General features: G+C 37.6%; 1 protein-coding gene across 2 annotated transcripts; it reads right to left on the bottom strand.

The window, feature by feature from the left end:
* Positions 1-2966: 2966 nt before the first annotated feature.
* Positions 2967-23506, bottom strand: lmo2 (LIM domain only 2 (rhombotin-like 1)). 2 transcript variants are annotated; one of them, XM_015049031.1, is made up of 6 exons: positions 22753-23506; positions 20994-21209; positions 19562-19730; positions 15276-15283; positions 6019-6027; positions 2967-3084 (listed from the first exon to the last, which is right to left on the bottom strand). In XM_015049031.1, exons 1-6 carry the CDS (start codon positions 22791-22793, stop codon positions 2982-2984), a joined length of 546 nt encoding a protein of 181 aa, XP_014904517.1. In that variant the 5' UTR covers positions 22794-23506; the 3' UTR covers positions 2967-2981. The 2 variants fall into 2 exon arrangements, with proteins under 2 accessions (XP_014904517.1, XP_014904518.1); XM_015049032.1 differs by lacking the exons at positions 2967-3084; positions 6019-6027; positions 15276-15283 and having other exon boundaries at positions 18838-19730; positions 22753-23488.
* Between the last annotated feature and the right edge of the window lie 2285 nt (positions 23507-25791).

Below are 25791 nucleotides of genomic sequence, written 5' to 3'. Positions count from 1 at the left end.
CTGGATAAATTTATTTGACTTAAAGAGTTGAAGATAATAGACACAACTAAATGTGGCTCATATGTTTTACAGTGTGGTTGTCGTTCATCTCAAACTCCCAGGTAGTCAGACAAGGTCGCCTGCAGGAGACAAACAGAGCGCTACACATCCTCCTAATTGTGGGGAATGTTCTTATTGAGAAAAGAAAGAGTCCCTTTCACATGGCAGCTAATCGGAGTCATGCTCTACGCTCTTAATTCCAGAGGACACTTGCTGAACAGCTGCCTTGTCCTCTTTTTAAACAGCTGCAGAGACTTGGAGTCCCTGTAACCCTGCAGAACCACCACAGCTCAGTGTTAGTCCACAGCCCGGCCCGTGTCACCATCTCTGTAATGAAGCATCCGGTCGCTGCCACCTCACACAACGCCTGACTATTGTCTGTCATGCTGCTTTGATTATTTGCTCCTGGTTTAGAGGCTGTGAAGTTAAAGAGAAATTATAGATCTGCAGGAATAGTTAATCAGGTTTGTGTCAGAGTTGAATCTAAGGGCGCACACTGAGAAAAGATGGGCTAAAGCTACAGCAGGAAACGATGCAAAAACAGCACAGGACCGATCTTTAAAGAACCAGATCATCATACGTACCAGGACTTTTCAAAAGTATTTTTTATTCAGTCATCTTTGGATTGTTTATGTTGTAGCACAAAGGAAATGCTGTTTGACCAACCGTCCATCTGGAAAAACAGTAGTTAGGTATTATATGTTTTATTTCAGTTCAGTTTTTCTTTATTATAACAGTTTAAAATAGATTTCTTATTAACAAAACATTTTTAAGTGGACAGTGATATGTAAAATCAACTTTTTGAGTTTTATGTTATGCTATAATGTTATTCCTTCATGAAAAACATACCTGTTTGGTGAATGACTGAGAAATCCTTGAATTTCCCATTCGGGATGTCGCGCCGCCTTCCTCTGCTCCTACAGACTAGCCAGCAGCAATTAGCAAACAACGGGTGGAACATCTTTACATTCATCTTTGCATAAACTTGGGCCTCACATAAACCGTTTGGCCTTTTATCACCTGCTTTCAATACAAGACGAACCTTTATTATCTCTCACATTACCAGCGCTCTGAAGCAACCAGCTGCGTACAGAACAATTTACTGTTGGAATATGTCTGAAGTTACAGTGATGGTTGATCATGTAAATAAAAAAAATATCTGTACTGGAGAATGATTTAATATTTTTATTGTCTCTTATTGTTTCAGTATCTTTCAGTGTATTTTAAGTTCTGACACAGTTGAAAATAGTTTGTGTGATGAGGTTTTTTCTCATGTCTTGTAATGTTTATAAGTTATTGAAGCAGTCGATTTAAAATTTGTGTTTAATTTTACTTTGTTTGGTCTTCAGGAATACCTTTGTCTTTTTACACTGCAAAAACACAAAATCCTACCAAGTATTTCTGGTCTAATTTCAGGTGCAAATAGCTAAGTAAACTTGAAATAAGACAAAACTGACTCACAAGTCACTTTTCAGTAAGATATAGATGCTTGTTTTAAGTAAATAATCAATTAAAAGTGATTATAAAGTACTAATTCCATCAGCAGATTTTTTTTCACTTATAACGACGTTTTTCCCATGTTATAAGTTAATTTATCTGCCAGTACGCTTGTACTTTTTCATCAGTATTAAGGAGTTACTGACTTAAGCCTCTGTATCTTGCTGAAAAGTCACTTTTAAGTTAGTTTAACTTATTTCAAGTGTACTTAGATATGTGCACGAGAAACTAGACAAAAGTTACTTGGTAGGATTTTGTGTTTTTGCAGTGTAAACCCACCGGGTTGGTGCCAGCCCAGCCTCGTCAAAGAATGAGTCTGTTCCAATAACTAGAGAAAGATTCATCTTTGTCTTTATTTCTACTCAAAATCAAAAGCATTCGAAGACCCAAAAGAGTCCGAACGACACAGATCACAGGAAAGAAGGACTCACCCCACGACTGAACTTTTCTCCGTCAGCAGGTGGACAGCAGAGCCACATCTTTATCCACTGGCATGCAACTGAACCTCACCTCATTGGAGGAAATGAATTTTAGTTAAGAGTCTTTGTTGGAGACCCACACCTTACATGTATGAGAGCTGACAACGAACAGAAAGTTCTGGTTCTTCTTTATCAGGCACTCATAGCTGCAGGCTCTCTCTTACACCAGGATTAGAGGACTAATGTCTCAGCAAGTTCTAGAGAAACTCATCCATGCATTTACAGGTCTGTCCCACAAATCCACCAGAACGCTGCTGGATCAGAACCAGAACGCTGCTGCTGGAGTTCTGACTAAAACCAGGAAGTTAGAGCACATCACCCAGTTCTACAGTCCTTCCTCTGGCTCCCTGCAGCTCAGAGAATAGACTTTAAAATCCTGCTGTTAGTTTATAAATCACTGAACTGCTCAGCACCACAACACATTAAAGATCTGCTGTTGAGGTATCAACCTTCCACACCTCTCAGGTCTTCTGGTTCTGGTTCTGCTTTGTATTCCCAGAACCAGAACCAAACGAGGAGAAGCAGCATTCAGCGTCTATGCACCACAAACCTGGAACAAACTTCCAGAAAACTGTAAAGCAGCCAAAACATTGACTCCCTTTAAGTCTAGACTTAAAAACCCACCTGGTTACAGTTGTTTTTTGAATGTAATCAATTACGAACTTAATGATGCCATTTGACTTAATGTAATGTTTTGATTGTTGATTCTATGTTGCATGACTTCTGTGTTTTTATGATGTAAAGCACTTTGAAATGCCTTGCTGCTGAAATGTGCCATACACACAGGGACACACATTAAAGAAAAACATTCTACACGAAACACTATCAATCCAAATTTAGATAAAATTAAAATTAAATAGTTAAAATGAAATTTTATTACTCGTGTTTCATCTCCAGGCTCGTTTGATGGGGTAACATTAAAGGAGACCACACAAGGATTGAATGACTTAGTGAATATAGAATTTATTAAATTATATTAAAGAAATAAACCTGAAAAAAAGGAATGCCTGAAATGAGAAACCAAACTAGATTAATGCAGAACCTATAGTTGACCACAAATAAGCAAATGCAAATCTCAACCATAAGATACAAACCAAACCAAATGGGGGTCTGAGGAGGGAGAGGAAAGCCCTCCTGACTGTTGCATTCATGGCAGTTTTAAAGCTGTAGAGCGACAATCAGGGCAACACATATCACCTGCAAAGAGTTGTCTTCAGAACCCTACAAGGAAAAAAGGGCAGAGACCCACTGAAGCAGTAACACTCGGGTTCTGGAGGGGTCTCCCCTACGTGGTGCTCCCGGGTTTCTGGCTTGGCCCGAACGGCTCTCTGCTGCCTCTGTCCAGGCCTTCGTCTGCTCTGAAGTGAGGATTTTAACGTCTCGTCAGCTCGCTGCGTGTTGCAGGCTTTGTACTTTTATCACTATTCTAACAACTTTACACCTCCAGGTGACAGATTTACACATCCACTCGACTCAAATACTCTCAGTTAAGTGATTCCTGACTCACATCAGGAGTCAGTTGGTTGTCTGGTTTGGTCCAAACCAAAACAAACTGTTTTTGTTTGTTTGTTTAGTGCAGTTTGATTTTACCATGTTCCTTTTTGCAAGTGGACTAATTTATACACGGACCAAGAGAACCTCACAAAGTGTTTCGGTCCGAAACTGGATTCGCTGGAGTGTCGTTATATCTGCACAAAAAGTCTGACGGAAAGGAGAAAAAAACTTTGGTCTGTTTAAAACGGATCAAATGTGTCAGGTGTGAAGATATTTTTAGATACACAGACTCCTCTATATACACACGGACATGCATGTACACACACACACACACACACACACACACACACACACACACACCTGTGCATAACCCAAATGATGAAAGTTCATGCACACACAGATTGTTATTCTCTCACTACTTTTATTCCAGATGCAGTTTTGATTTAATAAAGTAAATTAGGTTTCAGTCTTCAGATGCTTTAGCTCAGATGGGACATATAGGGAAACAGCTTCTCTATACGGTATGCCTGAAAAGTCGAGAAAATAAATTAACAAAGAGCTCTTTTCCTAAATACCAAATCCGACAGCATTTAAAATAAAACAATTCACATTTGCATAAGTTGATTCACCTTAGAGTGAATTAAAGTGCAGGTGTCCAACCTTTCAAATTGAACATTCATATTTTTTTTCACCTTCTCAGCAAATTAAAGACGTATTTTTATTTAAATACACTGTATATTTTAGGCAACAAGAAGAAAGAAAGGAGCCTCCCTTCAAATATGCTCTATCTAACCAAATCATTTTAACTATGACATTAAAAGAAAAACACTTTTTCTTGTGCACCTAACATTTTGTTTGAATTTTTTAAAACGGATGTTCAGATGGTATCAAAGAAAGCTGCAGAAGTTGTTAGTGCTTAGTGTTTTACAAATACAATAACAAGTTTTACTGACCAGAAGGGACCAGTGTGTGCCACTTTGCAATGCAGCGGTTTCTTCTTGTAAATCTGTGGGCTTTTTTTTTCCAAGAACCAAAACAGTCTGACTTTACAATAAGGAATCAGCATGTGGCCTGGTGAAGACACGTTTCAAACTCTTTTCTCCAAACACTGTCAGTTCTTTTAAAGCACATATAAATCTCTGATATTTCCACAAACCTTGATTTGGGATTAGCATTTTATCAAGTGTGTTAAAACAAACTCTTTGCATTCTTTTCTGTTTGTAAGCTTTTCTCTGAGGAATTTACTTGAGTTCCTCTGAAGACTTTGATTAGTTCAAAATTCTTCAATTTGTTCAGAAACATTTTGGAAGATGAGACTTTGTTCAGCTGTTTGCAGACGTATTTTAGTGAGCTCCGTGTCAATAAAAAGACATGTGAATGTGGGGATAACGTTCAAATGCAATGGCAATAATTTAATCTGGAAAAGGCTGAGCAGCGTTTAGAGCTGATTTACTGACATTATGGTAAGGATATCTGGAAATTCAAAGCTTCCTCTGTATTTGTGGTGAAACCACTGAGATTAGACTGTACACTGTAAAGCATTTACAGATGGTTAAACTTGAAAATGAAAGTCCACCTGCTGCCTTGAAGATGCAATTTAAGTCACAAGAAAATTGTTTTGGTTTAAACTCAGAAATTAAAGTTCATGAAGTTTATTTAACAACAAGAGACAAGTTGACTAAACTGTTTTTTTTTAACTTCATTAATCCTGAATTGTGAGTTTTAACTTAATCTTGCAATTTAAACCAAGTAATTATTTCACAATATGCAATAAAAAAAATCTGCCCTCACCTGGTTAAAGAGCCACATTTCTCTATTATTTTACTCACAATATCAAGTTAAAATAAATACTGATTTTACTTTAGAATAATTTAAATTCTTGTTTCAAGTAAAGTTCTGATCTGATGATGAATTTTATTAAACATCCCAATGAATTCAGCTCAGAAACATTTAGTGAGATCAGGACATTATCCTCAAGCTTTGCTGACTGAGAATTGCATTAAAATGAACATTTGCCTTAATAAAACACCAGAGTCAGATCAACGTAACGCACTTCCATCTCAGGAGACAGAAACATGCCGCTATGCATTCTGGGAAATAGTTCCCACTCCTGTCTCTCTCTTCTTCCAGTTTTTTAAGTGCAAACCTAAAAACTCAGTTTATTCAACTCTTGGAGGTTTGACTAAATTAATAAAAAGTTAACAACTTACTGCTGCAAGTTTATCTTTCACAAACTCACATTTAGGTTCAAAACCTAAAACTGGATAAATTTATTTGACTTAAAGAGTTGAAGACAGTAGACACAACTACATGTTTTACAATCCGGATCAAATATTTTACAGTGTGAAACATTTGAGCCTCTGCACTCAATTCTAGTTTTTAAACATGTTTAAAGAGTTTTCTTTCCATTCAACACCAGGGAAAAGTGTCCTTTTTAAATTACAGTGATATTTGTGTTAAGTGGACGTAAAGCTCCATCAGAACCAGAACTTCACAGCACAATTATAAATATTTTTGTCTTGACTTGACAATGTGAGCTGATTGCAGATGCTCCTAAAACTCGCTGAGTTTCAACGGGATTGAAGTTGTTCGGCTCTCAGACGATAAACATCGGAATGTTTTGTGTGGTTGATTCCCATCTAAAGATAGCGACTCACATGGCAAACACAAGACATGGCAAGACCAGGCCGTAAACCTGTAAAGTGCGTGGTTCTGGAAATTGGTGGCCAAGAAAATTAGAGCAGAGGGGTCCAGATAGAGGGGCTGGCTGGAGGCCGATCAGGCCGTGTGATTGAGGCTGAAAGGCAGCAGCAATGATGGCGGCTCAGAGACAAAAGGTCCACTCACCAGTGCTCTTTTGCTTTACGCCTCATACTCACGCGCACTGCCCTTCGATTGCTTATTGAATTACATCTAATCACTCAATTAAAGTCACATGGAGGAGGAACGCACATTGTCTGAACCGGCCCGCTGGATAACGGCTGGTGTGTTGTTCCTCGTGGGAAGTTTCAAAACAAGATGTCCGAAGCGTTTGCGCTGTGACAGACGCCGGAGTCGTCAGCCGCAGCTTGGGAAAACTGGACCAAATGCCACCATTTCTCCCTCCTATTCATGCAGGATAATGCTGAAGAGTGATGCATTCGGGGAACTGCCACAATTTTAACAAACAAAGGGTTTTCTCAAAAATCATAGGAAAACACAGGAAAAGGGACAAAGGTCATGTGCAATGACCCGACTGCTGTTTGAACACTGGGTAACACTTTATTTGAAGGGGTGTGGATCAGACTGACAGGATGCTGTCATAAACACACCTGTTAGCATGAAGGAGTTCATGACTGCTGTGATGAAGAGTCATTCCGTAAATAATGGACTTTTAATGCAACGTTGCACTAAAAGTTGCATTAAAAGTGTAATTATTTACCAAATGACACTTCATGAGAACAGAAACAACCACTCAAGAAGATCCTTCATGCTTACAACTGTTATGTCAGGATTATGCACTTCAAATAAACTGTTACGAAAAACATCTTGAGATTTTCCGTAAAACATTTGAGCTGTAGTTGTGTCTACTCTCTTCTACTCTTTAAGTCAAATAAATTTATCCAGTTTTAGATTTTGAACCTAAATGTGAGTTTGTGAAAGATAAACTTACAGCAGTAAGTTGTGTTTTTATTAATTTAGTCAAACCTCCAAGAGTTGAATAAACTGAGTTTTTAGGTTTGCACTTAAAAAACTGGAAGAAGAGAGAGACAGGAGTGGGAACTATTTCCCAGAATGCTTAGCGGCATGTTTCTGTCTCCTGAGATGGAAGTGCGTTACGTTGAGCTGACTCTGGTGTTTTATTAAGGCAAATGTTCATTTTAATGCAATTCTCAGTCAGCAAAGCTTGAGGATAATGTCCTGATCACACTAAATGTTTCTGAGCTGAATTCATTGAGATGTTTAATAAAATTCATCATCAGATCAGAACTTTACTTGAAACAAGAATTTAAATTATTCTAAAGTAAAATAAGTATTTATTTTAACTTGATATTGTGAGTAAAGTAATAGAGAAATGTGGCTCTTTAACTAGGTGAGGACAGATTTTAGTTAAAACTCACAATTCAGGTTTAATGAAGTTAAAAAACAAAGTTTAGACAACTTGTCTCTTGTTGTTAAATCAACTTCACGAACTTTAATTTCTGAGTTTAAACCAAAACAATTTTCTTGTCGACTTAAATTGCATTTTCAAGGCAGCAGGTGGACTTTCATTTTCAACTTAAACCACCTGTAAATACAGTGTGTATATCTTCCCATCATGTGCCTTTTTTGGTTCAGTAACTTGGTTTGAAATGGACATTTACTGGCGCAGTTCCCCAAGTGTAGGTAGCACATTATGCAGGGTGACTTCCAGGGTTTTCTCAATCTACACAAGTTTCATCCAGTGTTTCTGCAGTTGCTATCGGGTGTTGAGAGGCAGCTGTGAGTGAGGAGGAAATGGGTTCTGGCATGTTGACTCAGGAGTAAATCCCGCTGGGCTTCTCAAAAAGGCAGCTATTACAGTTTAATAACCCTGTGATCCCAAACACATTCTGAGGCTGCGAAGGACGAGTGATGGGCAGGCAGCATGCAGACTGTCAGCTTCGGCTCATCCAGGAGCCGTGATCAACGTCCGTGATGGATGAGGGCAATGCTAAAACAAAGAAAGGACCACACAAATAACAAACAACACCGTTTTAATGTTTACGTCTTCAAAATCAACAAAAGCAGCAATCCTCCTCTAAACCTGAATAACGAGTCCAAGTTATTTTGGTCGTAACTCAAACTTTTTCACTTTAAATTACCAAGGCGCTTCGCATCAGCTTCACAACAAATAAAGTTCCTGGTATTTGTTTTTTCCTCTCTTGCACAACATTTTAAACAAAGCCTCCATTGTGTTGTCTGCAAAAGCAAGAAAAGCAGAACACATGAATTGTTTCAAGGAGATTTGCATAATCATTAGTGACTGAGGCTCTATTTTAAGCAGGATATTTTCCAGACATGGTTGTTGGTGCAACCAAGGAGAAGAGAAAAAGAGTCAAATGGAATATAAAAGAAAAAAAAAACAGGCTTTCAAGTTGTATTATAGTTTCGTACGGGGAGATAGAGCAGCAGGTGCAGCACAATGATCAATAGTTGGTAATTATCTGTTCAGTAAAGAAACAATCAAGTATTGATGTGAGTAAATATCCATTTTAGACCTTAAAAGATGACCGAATAGTAGAATATTTGTAAATAAAGAGTGCTGCTTCTTTTTACCGCTCCACCATTTTGCACATTTGTTGCTTTAGTTATTTCATACCAAAATGTCCAATGTTTTCATACCAAACATTTGATGTTCATTTAAAAAACTGTACTTTTTTTAAAATCCATCTTTAAAAACAGGATTTTTTAGGTCCAGTTTGGAGAATGGCCTCATTTGGGTTCAGAGTGGTGCAGTATACTGCAGGACAATTTGTACCAGCTGTGTTTTCTATTTGTAGAATATGAGCCTGGGTTTTTTTCTTCTTTTTTTAACTTTGGAAGTTCTTCAATCCAGTAACATTTAAAAAGGTCAGAGATTTTATTTTATTTTTTTAAATCTAGTTTAAGAGAGTTTTTGAATAGATAGAACTGAAACAGTACATACCAGAGAAAGGAAAAGGTGTTAATTTGAGTACAGATGGGTAAGAGTCGCTTTAAAAAAATTCCACTGTTTGTGATAACAAATATTTTACAAGGTTGACCCCAAATAGATTTATCGTCATTTTCTATTGCCTAATATCGCTGCTTGAAAATCAGCTGTTACTTTCCCTGAAGTTGAGATTTATTTGCAGTTTAATACTTCATTAAAAGTGATTCCATGTGTACACTTGAGAACTCAGTAGCTTTAATGTCAACACATTGGCCTTCATCCGTTTTACATCCAATTAACAAACTCACGAATGACATTTCAGGTACTACAGCATGTTTTTCTGTTTTCTGAACACTTACATCTGGGGAATCATGCGCAGACAATACCGAGACAAGTATCTTCTTGTTTCCCAAACGTTACACTGTTCACTGTTTGATCATCAGTTTTAATCGGTAATTTTCCTTAAACACACCCCAGAGTCTGGACACAATCTGCAGAGCAGGTCATGACCGAGACTGACAGGAAGTGAGTGTCAATGTAAAGGTTTAAAACCATAAACATGAATACATATTCATGTCATAATTTATTTTTCCTGTTGTTTATTTTGTATATTTAAAATGCCTTCCAGTTCCAGTGTTAAATGTTTGATGCTCATTAGAATTTAAAGTTTATTGATCTTTAATTTAATGAATACGTATTCATGTCTATGGTTAAAACGAAATAATAAGAGGAAACGCAGATTTGTTAGATCAACAATTGCGTACAGCTTAAAATATAGCTTTACATGCTTTGCATTGACCGTTTGCTCGTGACGTCACGCTCTGCAGAACTCCGCCATGACAGACGTCAAAACAACAAATGCGCTCCTGTAAAAACAGACATCTGTAGCCTAATATCGCTTTTATTTAGTTGATTTCGCTGTTAAAATTGTCACAGGGTGCTGCGCGGTCGGTTGCTGAAACACTCAAGGATAGAAATCAAACTTGTCATTTTATTTTATAGCTTTTAATGAGGAGAGATACGGCGGTGATGGATATCAGCCGTCAATCATAAGGACTGTCAGCCGTCGGTGTAATCACGGATTTGCAGCGAACACCTTTTACAAGGTAAGAAGATTAATGTACATATACTTTATAAGTAAGTATTATTAGAAATGTATTAAGGAGAAGATACGTGTCTAACCGTTGGTAACCATGGAAACAGTGCCGCACCGTCATGTAGCCTAGCATGTATAGAAAAAACTGTTTAGCATCTCGACTTTTGTACGTTTCTAATTTTGCTCCGGTTTAAAGGGAAACTCTATTTATGACATAGTGATTTAAATCATGTGGTGTGAATTCAGACAAAGTCGGTAATTTGATCAGCACGTCAGGAGGGAGGAGGTTCGGGTCGGTTTCTAAGCTAGCTGTTTATATCTCTAGTAAATACCGCCGTCTGTGAGCCCCAGCCAGGTGAGTTACGGTCAGATAAATTAGCTCGACCGGAACAAGTAGAAGCCATGAAAAAACAACTTGGAAAAACATCCCCAATTTATTTGTCCAGGACTAATTCACATCAAAGGTCATCTCAAAGTACTTTACAACACAAATTAGTCCAATCCATGCATCCAGTTATATAAAGCCAGTTCAGGCTAAATTCAAATCAGAATTAGATCTAATTTCTAACAGTAAAAACCAACAAAGTAATCACATTCAGATCTAACATAATGCAGTTCAATAGGCCTGTCACAATAAACTAAATCAATTAGTCGCATGAGCTTGGTAATTTCTATTTGCATAGTTTATCTTTTTCTCTTTCTACCAAAAACCGGATGACAAAATTATTCAGTTTGGTGTTTTGGTCTCATCTAACCCTGTTTTTAAGGAGAATTTTGTTTACAGAGACTTCATAATTTATTTTTCCTGTTTATTTTGTATATTTAAAATGCCTCCCAGTTCCAGTGTTAAATGTTTGATGCTCATTAGAATTTAAAGTTTATTGACCTTTTAGAATATATTCTTGCATTATGTCATTTCCATTATATCACTTGAAAACGGTCTCAAAACAACAATATTATCGTTTATCGCAGTAATTTCTGGGACAATTTATTGTCCAACAAAATTTGTTATCCTGACAGACCAACAGTTCAATGGATCAAGTACCTGACAAAAATAATTAAAGCATGACCAAATTGAGTTTTATTTTGTAACAGGCTTACTAATCATTGTACCTAAAAATCATCTTGGACAAAGTTAGCATAACTGTCAAATCTTGATTGGCTGCACAATAAAAACCTGAAAAATATAAGTAATTGCACACAGATACATTTTAAAATGCTGGCAATTCCTGCTTATTTGAGTAAACCACAAACTACAGATTCATGCTCAGTCAATTTTTCCATTAAGACCCAGAGTTTACACACCAACTGCACTCTGCCATTCTACCAGTGTGTTTCACTGTGCTGGCTCCTTGTAGTGATTGGAAGCAGGCACTGCGTGGGAAGTCAAATTAGAAATGGAAATTGCACTGAGGCAGTCATGGTGTAGCCAAGGTTTACCACATGGTCACTCACCTGCACATCTGCACTGATGTTTTTAAAGCAGTAGCTGCCTTTTTCCACCACCTTAATTGGAGTTTCTATTGCTCATTGCTTGAAAATATGAAAACACTGCCACGGTCTGCTTCCTGGTAATGGTCTGGCTTTTGTTTAGCTATTTCTCAGATGTGTCTGATGAGAAGGGGGCATGTGTCGGACTTAGATTCGTACCAGAAGGTCTTTTTTTTGTTGCACTAATGTAAAAAATGCCGATCTGAACTTGACGTATGCAGCAAGAGGAGACCAAATGTGACATGAGTAAAGTGTTTATAACGCACATGTTATGTGTGCTGCTGCTATGTTTAATCAGAAAGTAGAAGCAGTTGACTGATTGAGAAGAGATCACAGATATATCAGTCACTAAATGTTAATAACGGTGAGATTACTGAAGTAAAACTCAATAACTGAAGATTTCTCAGTTATGAAAATCATTTTTCTGCTTTTTTTCAACAGCTTTTACGTTTTGTAACCATCGGCTCTCTAGACTTGCATCCCAGAAAAAAAGGTTAACCTTTGACCTGTAACACCATACCCTCTAAATCATGGTTGCACTGAACCCTTGAAGGTTTTTGGTGTGTCATTTGTTCATTTCCTTGACCATCCATCCATGTAAACACAAGTCCGTGGTTTTGGAGTTATAAAGGGAATAATTCCTGTGATTGCAGTTTCTAATCTGAAGTATGTGGTTTCATTGTGAAGCTGCATTTATTATTCTGCAGCGCTGCTCCCATCACAGAGCCGCTTGTGCACTGTGTGGTTGGTTCAGCATAAGCCAGGGACACTGTTATACATATGGGGATCATTTTAGAAGGAAAAAAAGAGTTATAACCAAAGAAACCATAAAAACACACAACTGATTGCCTGGAAACATTTACTGTCACAGCATCTTAGATCTAAAAAAATTTCCAGAGCTTACGCAACATAAACTTTAGTTTGACTCTGGAGGATGTCTTAATTAGTCAATAAAAATATGCTACCTTGAACCTTGAGGTTTAAAAATAGGCAAAAGAAGAGGGAAAAAAAGTTGGACATCATTTTTGAATTGCATGCCATACATAAGAATGAAGACACAATATGTTGCAATCAGTAAGAAGTTGTATGGTAAGAGGTCTTCAGAGGCATCTGAACAATTAAGTGGTTGCAAAATTATGTGACACAAAAGGTTTTGAGCTTGTATAAAACTTCTGTAGAGAGGATTAAGTGGATCATTACTGCAGTTGCAACACAATCATGACTCGATGTACTGGCCTGGCATGGTTGTTGAGAACTTTAGCCTTTAGCTCGCCTATCAACACGGTGACCTCATGACATTGCCGATAACCTAGCTTGGTCGTCTACCTTCCCCGCTAGCAGGGAAAAATGTACTGAGCAAGTTGTAAAGTTTGGTAAATTGCTTCATGCTGAAGAAAGTTTTTTAGATTTTCTACAATCCTGACATATTTAAATCGGTTGAGGGTAACTGCATGAGATTTTAAACCCTCGTGAAGGGATGAGAGATGAGATAAATTACCTATAACATTTATGCTTAAATGGTAAAATTATACAGTTTGACCCAAGAAGTTTTCAATTGCTTGATGTTTTGAATTTACCCAACAAATCTGGTCCAAACAAATTTTTTTTTGTGATGACCAAACTGCAGTGTGTGTGTGTGTGTGTATGTATATATATATATATATATATATATATATATATATATATATATATATATATATATATATATATATATATATATATAATCTTACTTAACCAGTTTTGCTCACTCAAGTTAGCCAGCATCTAGTTAGCTTAAGAAGATTCTAACAAAAATCTAACAAAAATAACGTTGTAAAGCTAAATGAGTCTTTAGGGAAAGCCATATTTTTAAACAAAACTGTTAAAATATTATTAAAGTTTAATGAAAAGTGATAAAAAACTCAAAGTGTTGGAAGGGAACAGTTGGCTAGACACACCTACTGTCAAGCTAATTTTATGTTTTTTAATGGTCAAAATCATCTTGAATTAGGATTAATTGTTAGCGGCTAGTTTTATAATAACATCTAATAGTTGACACTTTTGATTAACCCATTCAGTTTTACATCCAACAACTAATCCATCTGTTTATGCTAAGTGATATTTATGCTAAGCTAACGAAGTGGCAATAACTGCAGTGCTTAAAACTGAAGATAAAATCATTTTTAGACATTTACATCTCATCCACTAACGGTAACAGAAGAAAACAAAATGCAATGTGTGTCCAGATGTCACGTTTTGACTTTTTTTTGTTTTGCTTTTCTTGCCTCTCAACAGAAGTCTGGAAACTTCTTGTTTTACTTCATAAAAATGAAATAACTTGTGACTCTTATTTGCACACATTTTGAGGACAATGAAGAAGAGAAAATAATTTTCCACACAGTCTCTCTATAAAAAAAAGACAGAAAATGTAAAGTGGCAAGAAGATCAAGAGGAAGGAAAGTCAGCGCTGAACTTTCTAAGCAGAATTGTTTTGCCAAATTGTTTCTTAATGCAGTAAATCCATCTGCTCAGCTGTAGTCACAGGATTCCGACTTGTTCACCAATCAAGATGTGAACATCCTGCCCGTTCCAAACACCAACACCCCCAAACATTACTCGCCCTTCCCGTCCTCCATCCAGACTCCAGGCGCTGTGGGCTATCAGGGAATCGGAGCAGGAATGTGACTCCTGACAGACACATCTCTCAGGGCCTCTGACTGAATATGTTCCCAATTAACTCCATCTGATAAAGTGTGGGTGCAAGTGAAACCCAAGGCGGTCATGATCAATAGCATTTGACTCATTTTTTTCTCAGATGGGCTTGACATTGACAGGCTGCTGGGTGATAAATCGCCATGGTGTTGCAGATAATTGTCTGACTACTTCTTCCTTCGGAGGTGTCACTGAAGTCCGTCGTGTCTGAAATGCTTTGAATTTAGCTCGTCGCTTTCTGTTCACTTCTAATTAATCTTGTGAACTGGCACTTGAAAACCGGTTTCCTTGCAGCTCGCCTGTCGCTTATTTCCCCACAAATACATTCACAGAGTTCCTCATGCATCAACTTTGGCAAGAACTGCCACCTACCGCTCACTCTGCACACTGCATAGGGAGGATGCAGATGTGTGTGTCGGTCGTGTCAGACAGGCGAGCTGTTTGATAAAAACAAGCTGCAAGCCACTGCGGTTATATCCTCACAGAGTCTTCTTGGTTTCCATGCTCACACAGCTGGATGTTTTTAGGTTTACCCAAACGGGGTAGCTGTGACTCGGGCACTGGAGATGAAACAGGCCTCCTTTGGCGCACAAACACAGCACTACACTCCTGGCGTTGTGTACCGCTTGTGGGGATGACACAAGAGGCGCAGGGCTTTATTGAGTCCCGCTGAGGGTGGTGTTCAAATCAGCACAGGGATCTGGCAAAGCTCAGCCTGCAAGGCAGCAGAGAGGAGACCGGGCCGATGAAAGACAGGCCGCTCGACGACGCTGAGGGTCTGTCTAGTTCAGTGTGTTGTGTGTGTGACTGTTGTCAGACCGAAACTTCCCTCCTCTCAGATTTATTCGTACTAAACTCGGTGAACTCCCAGTAGAACGGAGCATAAACAGCACAACATCTTTATCTAAGCCTAATATTCACTTGTCAGGTCTGTAGTTTCTTTAAATCAAAACCTTAAGTAAAGTCAAGTCGAGTTTATTTCTGTAGCACATTTCAGCAACAGGGCAGTTCAAAGTGCTTTACGTCATAAAAACATAGTTCATTCATCGATTATAAAACAAGCAACAAACATGACATTTTGTCAAATGCCATCATCAAAGTCATCATTGATCATCAACATTGATCAATATTTCAGTCACTACTAATGAAAGGCAACTCTAAGCAGGTGGGTTTGACTTAAAGAAAATGTTTCAGCTGTTTTGCAGTTTTCTGGAAGTTTGTTCCAGATTTGTGGTGCCTAGAAGCTGAATGCTGATTCTTCATGTTTGTTTCTGGGTATGCAGAACCAGAAGACCTGAGAGGTTCTGGAAGGTTGCTATGACAACAACTGATCTTTAATCTAAAGCTGTTCAGTGATTTATAAACTAACAGCAGGATTTTAAAGTCTATTCTCTGAGCTGCAGGGAGCCAGTGGAAGGACTATAGAACTGGGTGATGTTCTCTAACTTCACGGTTTTAGTCAGAACTCCAGCAGCAGCGTTCTGGTTCTGGATCTGCTTGATGTTTTTAGTCAGACCTGTGAAGACGCTGTTGCAGTGATCAATGAGACTGAAGATAAACACATGGATGAGTTTCTTTACATCGAATTAGGACAGTAATCATTTAATCTTAGAAATGTTCTTCGTGTGATAGAAGGCCAACTTTGTAACCATCTTTATGTGGCTCTGAAGGTTCAGGCCTGAATCCATCTCCACACCCAGATTTGGGCCTGGTCGCTGGTTTGTAGCTGTAATAACTGAAGCTACACGCTGACTGTGGATTGTTCCTCTCTCAACCAAAGTAATTTAATGAAAACGGCCACACCTGCACTACAACAAGAGAACCTCTAATCCTTGTAGTCTTTGCTACTCTTAAAAATGGGAAAGACAAGTGAAGATGCCATTCAAGTAAGGCAGCTTTATGTTGATCTTCACAAGTTAATGGCTACAGGAAAGCAGCTCCATCCTTAAACTTTCTACATGTAGTCAGAGCAATAATTAAAAAGGACAAAATACAAAATATGTGCATTGGAGGAGCTTTGGCACTGTTTGATGTTAAGTTGGTGCAAATAATAATATCAGCCTAATATCTTCACTGCAAAAACACCAAATCTTACCAGGTGTTTTAGTCTCTTTTATAGTGCAAATGTGTTATTACACTTTAAATAAGACAAAACTAACTTACAAGTGTCTCTTCAGCAAGATATATAAGCTTGTTTTAAGTAAATAATTTAATATTGATGCAAAAGTCCTTGTACCATTATAACGAGACAATTTCCCCATGTTATAAGTGAAGTAATCTGCCAAAGGACTTTTTCACCAATATTAAGGAATTATTTATTTAAAACAAGCTGCTATATTTAGCTAAGTTATTTTTACATTAGTTTTGTCTTAATTAAAGTTTATTAAGATTTGCACTAGAAACTAGACAATAAAAACTTAAGATTGTGTGTTTTGCAGAGGCAGATATTAAATGAAACAACATAAATGTTTTACTTACTAATTTGAACATTTGAGCTGAAATACTTTAAAGCAGTTTAAATAGTCTTAAAATACATCTCTCCTTGCACGGTACATTCATTTTTGTTGCCTGCGATCAGCTAATATCTAAATATTTCTCAAACGGTGCGTTCCTGAAGTGTATCTGTGTTGAAATGTATCTGCGTTTCAACACGTTGCCAAATTCTGTCGTCAAGTTTCAGCCAAATTCGAATTGTTTCTGCTGTTTGCCATAACTTTCCCCACATATTTTAAACATGTCGTTTAATGTTGAGCTGTTTTTTTTTTTGTTTTTATGAGACCACCACATATTAGTCTGCTCTACTCCAGCATTCCTCACGCATTGCTTAACACCAAGATGACAGTTGTTCAGCCCTCCAAATGAGCGATGGCACATTATCCCGCTGCAAGGCTGCACAGTATATTCCCATCTCTAATGTGGGAAGGCTCATTAGTTTCACCACAAGTATCTTTTTTTCTCAAAAAACATCATCTCAGCCTGGGTGGGTTTCGTCCTCCTTTGTGTGTGAATAAACTCATGACTGAAGCAGCTAATGATAAGGGGCTTCTGTGCCTCTCCTCCCTTGTGTTTTCCCTCTTGGTCACAAATTATTTCTTTTTTAGAAACACTTTTTAATGTTTCTTGTGGCCCTCCTACCTTAAGGAGACATTAATCTGGGAATGTGCAATTTGGAGGTGTGTGTGTCACTTTTTGCACAGACAAGTGGAGGAAGGAGATTGTTTAATGGGTCTGACAGATTCTGATCCTGAAGAAAATAACAAACACATAAAAATTATGTTTTATTTGTCTGTGATTCTTTAATTTTCTTGCTGATTGTATTTGATGTATAAACTGTAAGGTACTTTTTATTATGAAGAAAAATCTACAGAGGTCATCCCACCAGGAGCTTCTCTGCTTCTTTTAAATCACTTAGTGACCTCTTGTGGTGAAAACTGGTTTTAGCTCTTTCCAGTTTTGAAGCTGGAGTCTTTGCCCTTTCAGTGAGGGAGGTGAGCAGGTAGATTTTATTTGATTTTACTTCTAAAATAGAGAATAAAAAGTATGAGTAGACTTTTTAAACGCTGAAATAGTCAAACTAAACACTGTGAGCCAAAATCTAAGCTGAGACAACTGAAAGTTTTGATTTACAGTCACTTTTTACCTGAAATTTTAGTTTTATCATGTTTTCTAAAAGTTAATCTTTCAGCCCAGTAGAGATTCATAGTTAAAGTCTTATTTCTATGTCTGACTTTGTTCATTCAATCATTGTACACAATAAATACAGTTTATTAAAAAAAACTGCTAATTTTTTCCATTTAAAATTTCTTATATTAAATTTTGTCTGTTTATTCTGAACTCAATTAACCACTCTAATCATCTCACAAATGTACTGTAAAATGGTGCAAAAATATTCATTAAATGTTTTAAAAATTCCCTAAATACTCAACTTGACTTTAAGTTACTTAACTTTTTCTCTTCTTTTTAATTACATCCTATGATAATTTTAAACTTATTCTTTTGTTTTGTTTAAACAGTAATTCTGTTTTCACTAAATCTGCAGTTTGTTGAAGAGATACGTTCCCTGGTTTTAGGCTGTTTTGTTACTAAATCCTGTTTGTGTTGTTTTTATCATTTTTCATGTTAAACTCAGATGTTCCTGCATATAATACAAGTTCCCGTTAAAAATCTGGAAATCCTGCTTTTATAAAATAACGCTCATCTAGATAATAAATGTTTTTGTTTTATTAGAAATGTGACAATAGGATTACTATATGCTACTTTTGACTCTAAATAAGCAGTAATAATAATTCGTAGGAACAATTTGTATTTTTTCTGGGTTTGTTTTCAGAAAGGTGAAGATGTAGTTGCATTATAAGGGACCTCCATATTTTTCAGTTTCTTTAAAACACTCCAGACACAAATTTAAATTAAAGAAATGCTTTTTTTTTTTTACTTCAAATTGTCATTTATTAAACATACAGATCAGTTAATATCGAAAGTTCAGGATTTTAGCGAAATTACAAAAGTTTCTTAAAAGAGTTTATATGAACAAGCATGTAAAATAAGTGTTGCCACAAGAGGGCGCCACAGTTCAACCTTTAAACATAAACATCCTTGATTGTTTTCCAGTCAGAAAATAAGAATTTCAGTGTCAACTTAAATAACATTTTAACTATGATTAATTATTGCAGTACATTTATAAGATTTTTTTTCCACAGGCAAAAGAATTAAGATCATATGATTAAGACTTAAAAATACAAAATCAGTAAAAGGAAGCTTACTCAGCAGGAAGTCTGATGTCTAAACATACCCAAGACATTTTGCTCCTTTGTTCATTTATATCATTAGAAATTCCAGTGTATAACAAATTTAAACATGTTCAGTCTTTAAGTTTTTTTTTCTTTCAAAAAGAAGCTTTGGATTATAAACCATTTGATCATAAGTGCAGGTTTGCATGCAGAAACACTGAGATGGCATTGTCTCAATGGACAATGGACATTCTCTCCTCCTTTGATTCCAGGCTTATTGCATGAACATGCCTTCCTTTCTTCAGGTCTGAAGACGTTTGCTCATCAAAACAGCCAGAAAAGTCCCTCAGAAATCGCCCTAGACCACGCTGCTGTTGTTGAGCTTGGTCCACTCAAAGATGTCCTGCTCACACACAATGTCTGAGTTGATGAGAAGGTAGCGATCCCCAACACAGAAGTGCTTCTGGCAGGCGGCGCATTTGAAGCACTCGAGGTGGTAAACCTTGTCCCGCACGCGCATTGTCATCTCAAACGCCCGGATTCTCTTTTCGCAGGAGGCGCAGAGTCCGTCCTGACCGAAGAGCCTGGGAGGAAGAGGCAGAATCAGCATGTTGGTGCAGAAAAAAGACAACTTTCATTCAGTCGGTGTTCGGATCAGTCGCATCTTTCAGTTCTCTCAGTGATTGTTTCTGGCTGTTCAAGAATTATACAAATTTGTATTGCAATAGAAAACATTAATTACAACACATATTATTCATCTTTATATGATCAAACTTTATAATAAGTAGAACCATGTTTATCCATAGGCTGCACAGTGGCGCAGTTGGTAGAGCTGTTGCCTTGCAGCAAGAAGGTTCTGGGTTCAAATCCCAGCCCCGGTCTTTCTGCATGGAGTTTGCATGTTCTCCCTGTGCATGCATGGGTTTTCTCTGGGTACTCCAGTTTCCTCCCACAGTCCAAAAACATGTTAGGTTAATTGGCCTCTCCAAATTGCCCCTAGGTGTGAGTGTGTGTTTGCATGGTTGTTTGTCTCTGTGTTGCCCTGCGACAGACTGGGGACCTGTCCAGGGTGACCCCGCCTCTCACCCGGAACGTTAGCTGGAGAGGCACCAGCACCTCCTGACCCCCACTGAGGGACAAGGGTGTAAAGAAAATGGATGGATGTTTATCTGTAAACTTTTGCTGAAAAGCCTTCTGGACTTTACTGCACCCAAATAAACTTTAATTTAATTTATTAAACTTGGCTAAACATATCAAGCATTTTCAAAGTAAATGATCCAAATCCTGTTCTTATAACTGAGAATAAATTTGTTCAACCAATCCTAAAAGAATTAGAAAAATTGGTTCCTTTCATTTAATACAACAAAAGTGAAAAATCCTTGCTATGTTTTGTAATTATGATTAGTAATGTCTCTTTCCTATTTAAAAAAAATAATAATTTTAGCTTTTTTCTTGATTCGTTGATTGTGGCGCGTGACAAAAAGTTTTGGACAAGTTTGGAAACCAATTCAGAGATTCTGTTTAAATGATGACTGACGAGAGGAAAACAATTTATTTAAAACAATTCTGTATAAAACCGCTTTAGTTTATTTTTAAACATAAGTAGGTTTGTGCATAAAATCTTGTAACTAAAATTATTAGGTTAGCTAAGCTGCTAAACTTAAAAAAATATCAAAGATTTATTCAAAATAAATAAATCACGCTGGCAGTGTGGACGTAAAATGTGATTTTTGAATCGATTCAGACTTCTCAGGATAAAGAATTGTGATTCTGTGTATCAATGCTTTTCTGCAACACTATTTCGACACGTTTCCATAGAAACGAGCAAAACGTCACGCCGTCGTCACCTGAGATAATCCCGCCGACATAATTTCCTTCCCAGCTTGTAGTAGAGCCTGCGGCCGACCTCTCCCAGCCGACAGCCGCACAGGTCGCAGCTCAGGCAGTCTTCGTGCCAGTACTGCTCGATGGCCTTCAGGAAGAACCGGTCGCCGATGCTCTGCTGGCAGCCGCCGCACGTCAGCAGCGACGGCGGCATCTGGAGGACCTCGTCCACCGGCTCCCTGAACCCGAAATTAACAACCAGTTAGAAAATGGTTGGGTTTTTTCTTCATACAGAGGTGAGCAGATCGATTCAAAATATCAATAATATCGGTGCCAAGTCAGTATCGGAGCAATACTAGTGTGATAAGATTGATTTTTTAATTTCAGGTTTTATTTTTGTGGTGTAGTTTCTCAACTCGAATTAAAAAGGTTTTGCTTTGATTTTCTCTGAAGTGCTAATTTTTTTTTTTTTTTTTACACAAATTAGTTTTGTTGTGTTTTTGTTTCTTTTTATCTTAACATGTTATTAAAGTATTTTATGGTTTAAATTGTTTTTGCTATAAGAGAAAGATGGGTATTTCTTTTTGCTGAAATAATCACTTTTGGAAATAAGTGGAAATAAGTCATTTACAATGACTTGCCATTGTAAATGACTTGCCATTATTTATACTTTAATAACAAGTTTAATAACCTTTTTAATTCGAGTTGAGAAACTACACCACAAAAATAAAACCTGAATATGCAAATTAAGCAGCTGCAAAGGACCACCCACACCACCAGAGGGCCCTCAAGAGCACCAAGCCAGCATGATAAAAATACATAGTTTTTCAAAGTAACATGTAATAATACTAACTAAATGCTATTACATATGAAAATTGATTTCTAACTCATTTTTATTAACTCCACTGCTGGGAAAATATAAAATATTGAATTTGTTAACCTGTTTACTGTAAAGTCAGTGTCTGTTACATTCAAATAGCTAAAATAATGTGGCACAACTCTGTTTTTCAAAATGCAAATGAATTACTTTTAGTTGCTACTCCTGTAAGGTTTTCATCAGTAGCTATAATAAAATCAGTATGATGTATGCTAATTACAAATTTCGCTAATGATAGCAGGGACATTACACACATAAAGCAGATTAAATGAGGAAGCCTCTGGTGGGAGCTAAATTAAAATCTTCATAGGGTCCCAAAAAGGCTTGCACTGGCCCTGACTGTAAATGTTTTCAGAGGAATACAAGATTATAAGATTTGTTGATCTGAATGTGCTTATTACATTGGTTTATGCCATTTTGAACTCGCAAAATAATATTCGTCTATATTCTTAGCTGTTAGTACCGTAAGCTGCTACAGGTCATGACTACGTTAACTAAAAAAATATTATGTTAAATGCCAGGAAAAAAGGAAATTCAGACTAAAAACCGACCTGTTTAGGGTTGCTTTTGAAACATAAATGAAACAATAATCAACATTCTGATGTGTAGCGATGGCACTTGACAAAATGTAATGCTTCAGTTGATTTTTGTGTTTTTGTGATGCAACTTTAAACTGCCATGTTGCTGAAATGTACTAAACTTGATTGATTGAAAACTGGAGTCTTTGATTAAAATAATATTGATCCTTAAACTCCTTGACATCGACCTGATTATTACTGTGTAATAGAGAGCTGTCCTCTTGCTAAAGCCGTGTTTAGTTGTTCGGGTAGTTTTGATGTTATTTTTGAATTTCTACACAATGCGTCGCAGATAATGTGATTTTAAATCATAAAGCATGTACTCACTCATTGGCCTCCAGTGTTTTCCTCTCTATAGTAGATGCCATTCTTGCAGAAGCTTCAGATCTGAGTCCACAAACTGCAGGCGGGCGCACTGCACCTGCTCCTGCTCTCTAATATGTAGGTTTGTTTTTCTTTTCTTCGTCTGAAATAAGCAAAAATCAAAATCCCACACGAATCGGTCGCAGATGATGTTTTCCTTCAAGCAGCTAAGCGCTGATGGAGGACGCTGTCATCGTTTCCTGAGGCGATAACCCGCGGTGACACCTCCATGCCTTCCTGTCCTGCGGCGGCTTCACTGACGGCCAACGCGCCGAGAATCCGATGCGATCAGCGGGCAACTCCTGCGGATCGACCGCAGATCTGCTCTCCACATGTAGCCCCTGGCATGCCTCCTTGCACGGCGTGTTTAAATAACGTCGGACCCGCTCCCCCGCCCCTCTCGCCTCTTCCTGTTCACGACCGCTTTGACAATAGGGGGAAATGGGTCTTAAAGCGACAGCTAAAAACGGCGCGCAGGGCAGGCGGCGGCCCCGGCAGCCGCGCAGCTGCGTCGTGACTGAAACTAATGAGTTCATTAGAAAGTTCGCCTCCAGAAGAGCTGATGGCTCACAAGATAAAGCCTGGGCTGGTATCATTAGCTCAGCACCACTGTGTTACCCCCCTTGAGTCATCGAGCAGAGTCAAGATGAAGCGAAAAGAGTAAATGGAGGAGCTTAGACTTAACCAAATTGTGACGTTTACGATTTTTTGTGAAATTATTAGCTTAAAATAAATTTCCTCTCAGACTTTTTTTTTTAATTTAAAGTAATATGATTCTTTTTCATCCATTTACCTTCCTTAATTATGAGGAATTTCTACATTTACAGAATCCAAAGTTATAAATACTTAATTTTAGGGATGCAATGATAATTTGGGCCAATATCAATATCTAATATCAGTATTGCTGTTAGGGCCAATAGCAGATATTTACCAATATATTTCACCATTTTGACACCCAACCAGAAATCGTGCATCCCTACTTAATTTTTTAAATACCAAATTTAATTACATATGTTTTCTGCTGGATGATTTTTATCCACATTGATTACTTGATTGATATTAAAATACGTTAACACATTAATGTGAGTGACGGTCTGATCTCTTCTCAGTCACAGGGAACCTTGTTAGAGTTCATGGCATCAAAAACTACTTAAAATACCAGAACATTTTACATTACAAAACCAACCAGGCTAACAGAAAATGGATTTTCATTAGGGGTCGTTCAACATGCTAATGATCCAAAACGCATTAAAGTATCAATTCACTATTATAGATTCAAAATCTCACCAAGTATTTTTGGTCTAGTTTCTAGTGCAAATATATTAGTTCACTTGAAATGAGACAAAACTAACTTACAAGTAACATTTCAGCAAGGAAATGAGGCTATTTTAAGTCAATAATTTAATATTGATGAAAAATTACTTGTTCCATTGACAGATTATTTCACTAATGGGAAAAATGTCTTGTTGAAAGCAGAATAATCTGCCAATGGGGCAAGTACTTTCATCAATATTAACAAGTTCCTATATCTTGCTTAAAAGTTACTTGTAAATTAGTTTTGTGTTGTTTCAGGAGAACTTGAACAGAAACTAGACCAAAAGTACTTAGTAAGATTTTGTGTTTTGGCAGTGCTGCCCTTCATGTTCATCAGAGAAACGGTGGGATAACCAGGAGGGAACAGAGCGTTTTAATGAGTCTTTCCCTTTCCTGGGGTTTAAACTTGTAATATAAGGCAGCATTATGTTGTAACATATTCTGAAAAATGATCTCCTAGAATCTTTCCTAAACAAATCTATATTTTTGACTGTGTCCTTCCACACTTTCCTTTTCAAACCGGAGCTCCAGTGGGCCTTCCTCTTATCTGCTGCCAGCGCTTCAGGGCTGCCTGCAGGAGGGACGGACGCAGACAGCAGTTGGGCTGGGAAGAGAGATAAAGCAACTCGGCTCCAGCGGCCAGAAACAGAGCAGGGAGGGATCGAAGGTATAAACTCGAGATGTAGGCTGAAAGCTTCTCCAGGCTGCCCTGCTGCTGGATTGTGTAGGCTGACTGGACACACACCAAAACCCAGAAGCAAGGTGAGCGCGACGCGGCCGGGTGCCAGCTGCAGAAAGCACAGCGGCTTGACGGGGATAAAACTCCAGACTACAAATCCCTCAAATAGAAAAATGGTTTTCGCAAATTCATCCGCTGTGTTTGTATAACACGGCATCTCAGCGGACGGGTCATGGAGGAGTTTGTTGTTCAAACTTTGTTCCTTTAAGAGTCTTAAATATGACTGATAAATCATCTCAGCAAGCTGCACAGCTGACTAAGTTACGTAAAAATCATGACATAAGCCAATAATTAAGTGAAAGAAATATTATACATCCCTTTACCAATTTTATAAATAACATTTTGAAAACTGTGACATGCTTTTTGAATCTAATACCCCTAAATAAAATCCAGTGACGACTTCTTGTCTTTTTTAATGTCTTGTCAGAAATTAATGTGAGGCCCAACAGATTTACATTACAGTGATGTTCCACCATTACATACATATAAGTTACAACTTTTCTTTTACTTTCATCATCTGGGTTTACATTTCTTCTGCTTTCTGTCCTGCTCAGTTTGCTTTTTGATTTTATCTGTTGGATTTAACACATCATAGCGTTTCGTTTTCATCCCACTTCCTGTGTCCTTCACCTTCCTTTGTGAAGTTTGACTTTGTTTTTGTTTTCTCACTCCTGTGATGTGACGCTGACACATGTTTTTATGTTTTCTGTGAGACAATACACTTATATTCCAGACTAAATTATGTGGTTTTTCAACTGTTTTAGTGATTCACCATTGGAGAGCTGGAAGACAAAAAAAAAAGAAGAAACAGAGTGAAAGTGAGAGCAGGCAAGACACAAATCATCCAGCACTTCCTGTAGAGTTGACTGTGAAAAGGATGTGCAACTGGCATGCAGAGAGGATGCTTTCCTGGGGGGTGGCGGCTCTATTGCAATCACTTCCTACCCCCC

Source organism: Poecilia latipinna, unplaced genomic scaffold, assembly GCF_001443285.1.
Source record: "Poecilia latipinna isolate Pla-1442-1.1 unplaced genomic scaffold, P_latipinna-1.0 Scaffold919, whole genome shotgun sequence".
Taxonomy (NCBI): domain Eukaryota; kingdom Metazoa; phylum Chordata; class Actinopteri; order Cyprinodontiformes; family Poeciliidae; genus Poecilia; species Poecilia latipinna.
Note: the sequence above shows the minus strand (reverse complement) of the source record. Positions and strands in the feature narration are given on the sequence as shown.

Bases quoted from the DNA above. Each gene is read 5' to 3' on its own strand.
- lmo2 (XM_015049031.1), bottom strand. From the start codon at position 22,793: ATGGCATCTACTATAGAGAGGAAAACACTGGAGGCCAATGA. The intron at 21,210-22,752 runs GTGAGTACATGC...TTTCGGGTTCAG, and splicing joins AAAACACTGGAGGCCAATGA to GGAGCCGGTGGACGAGGTCC. The intron at 19,731-20,993 runs GTGACGACGGCG...TCTTCCTCCCAG, and splicing joins TGTCGGCGGGATTATCTCAG to GCTCTTCGGTCAGGACGGAC.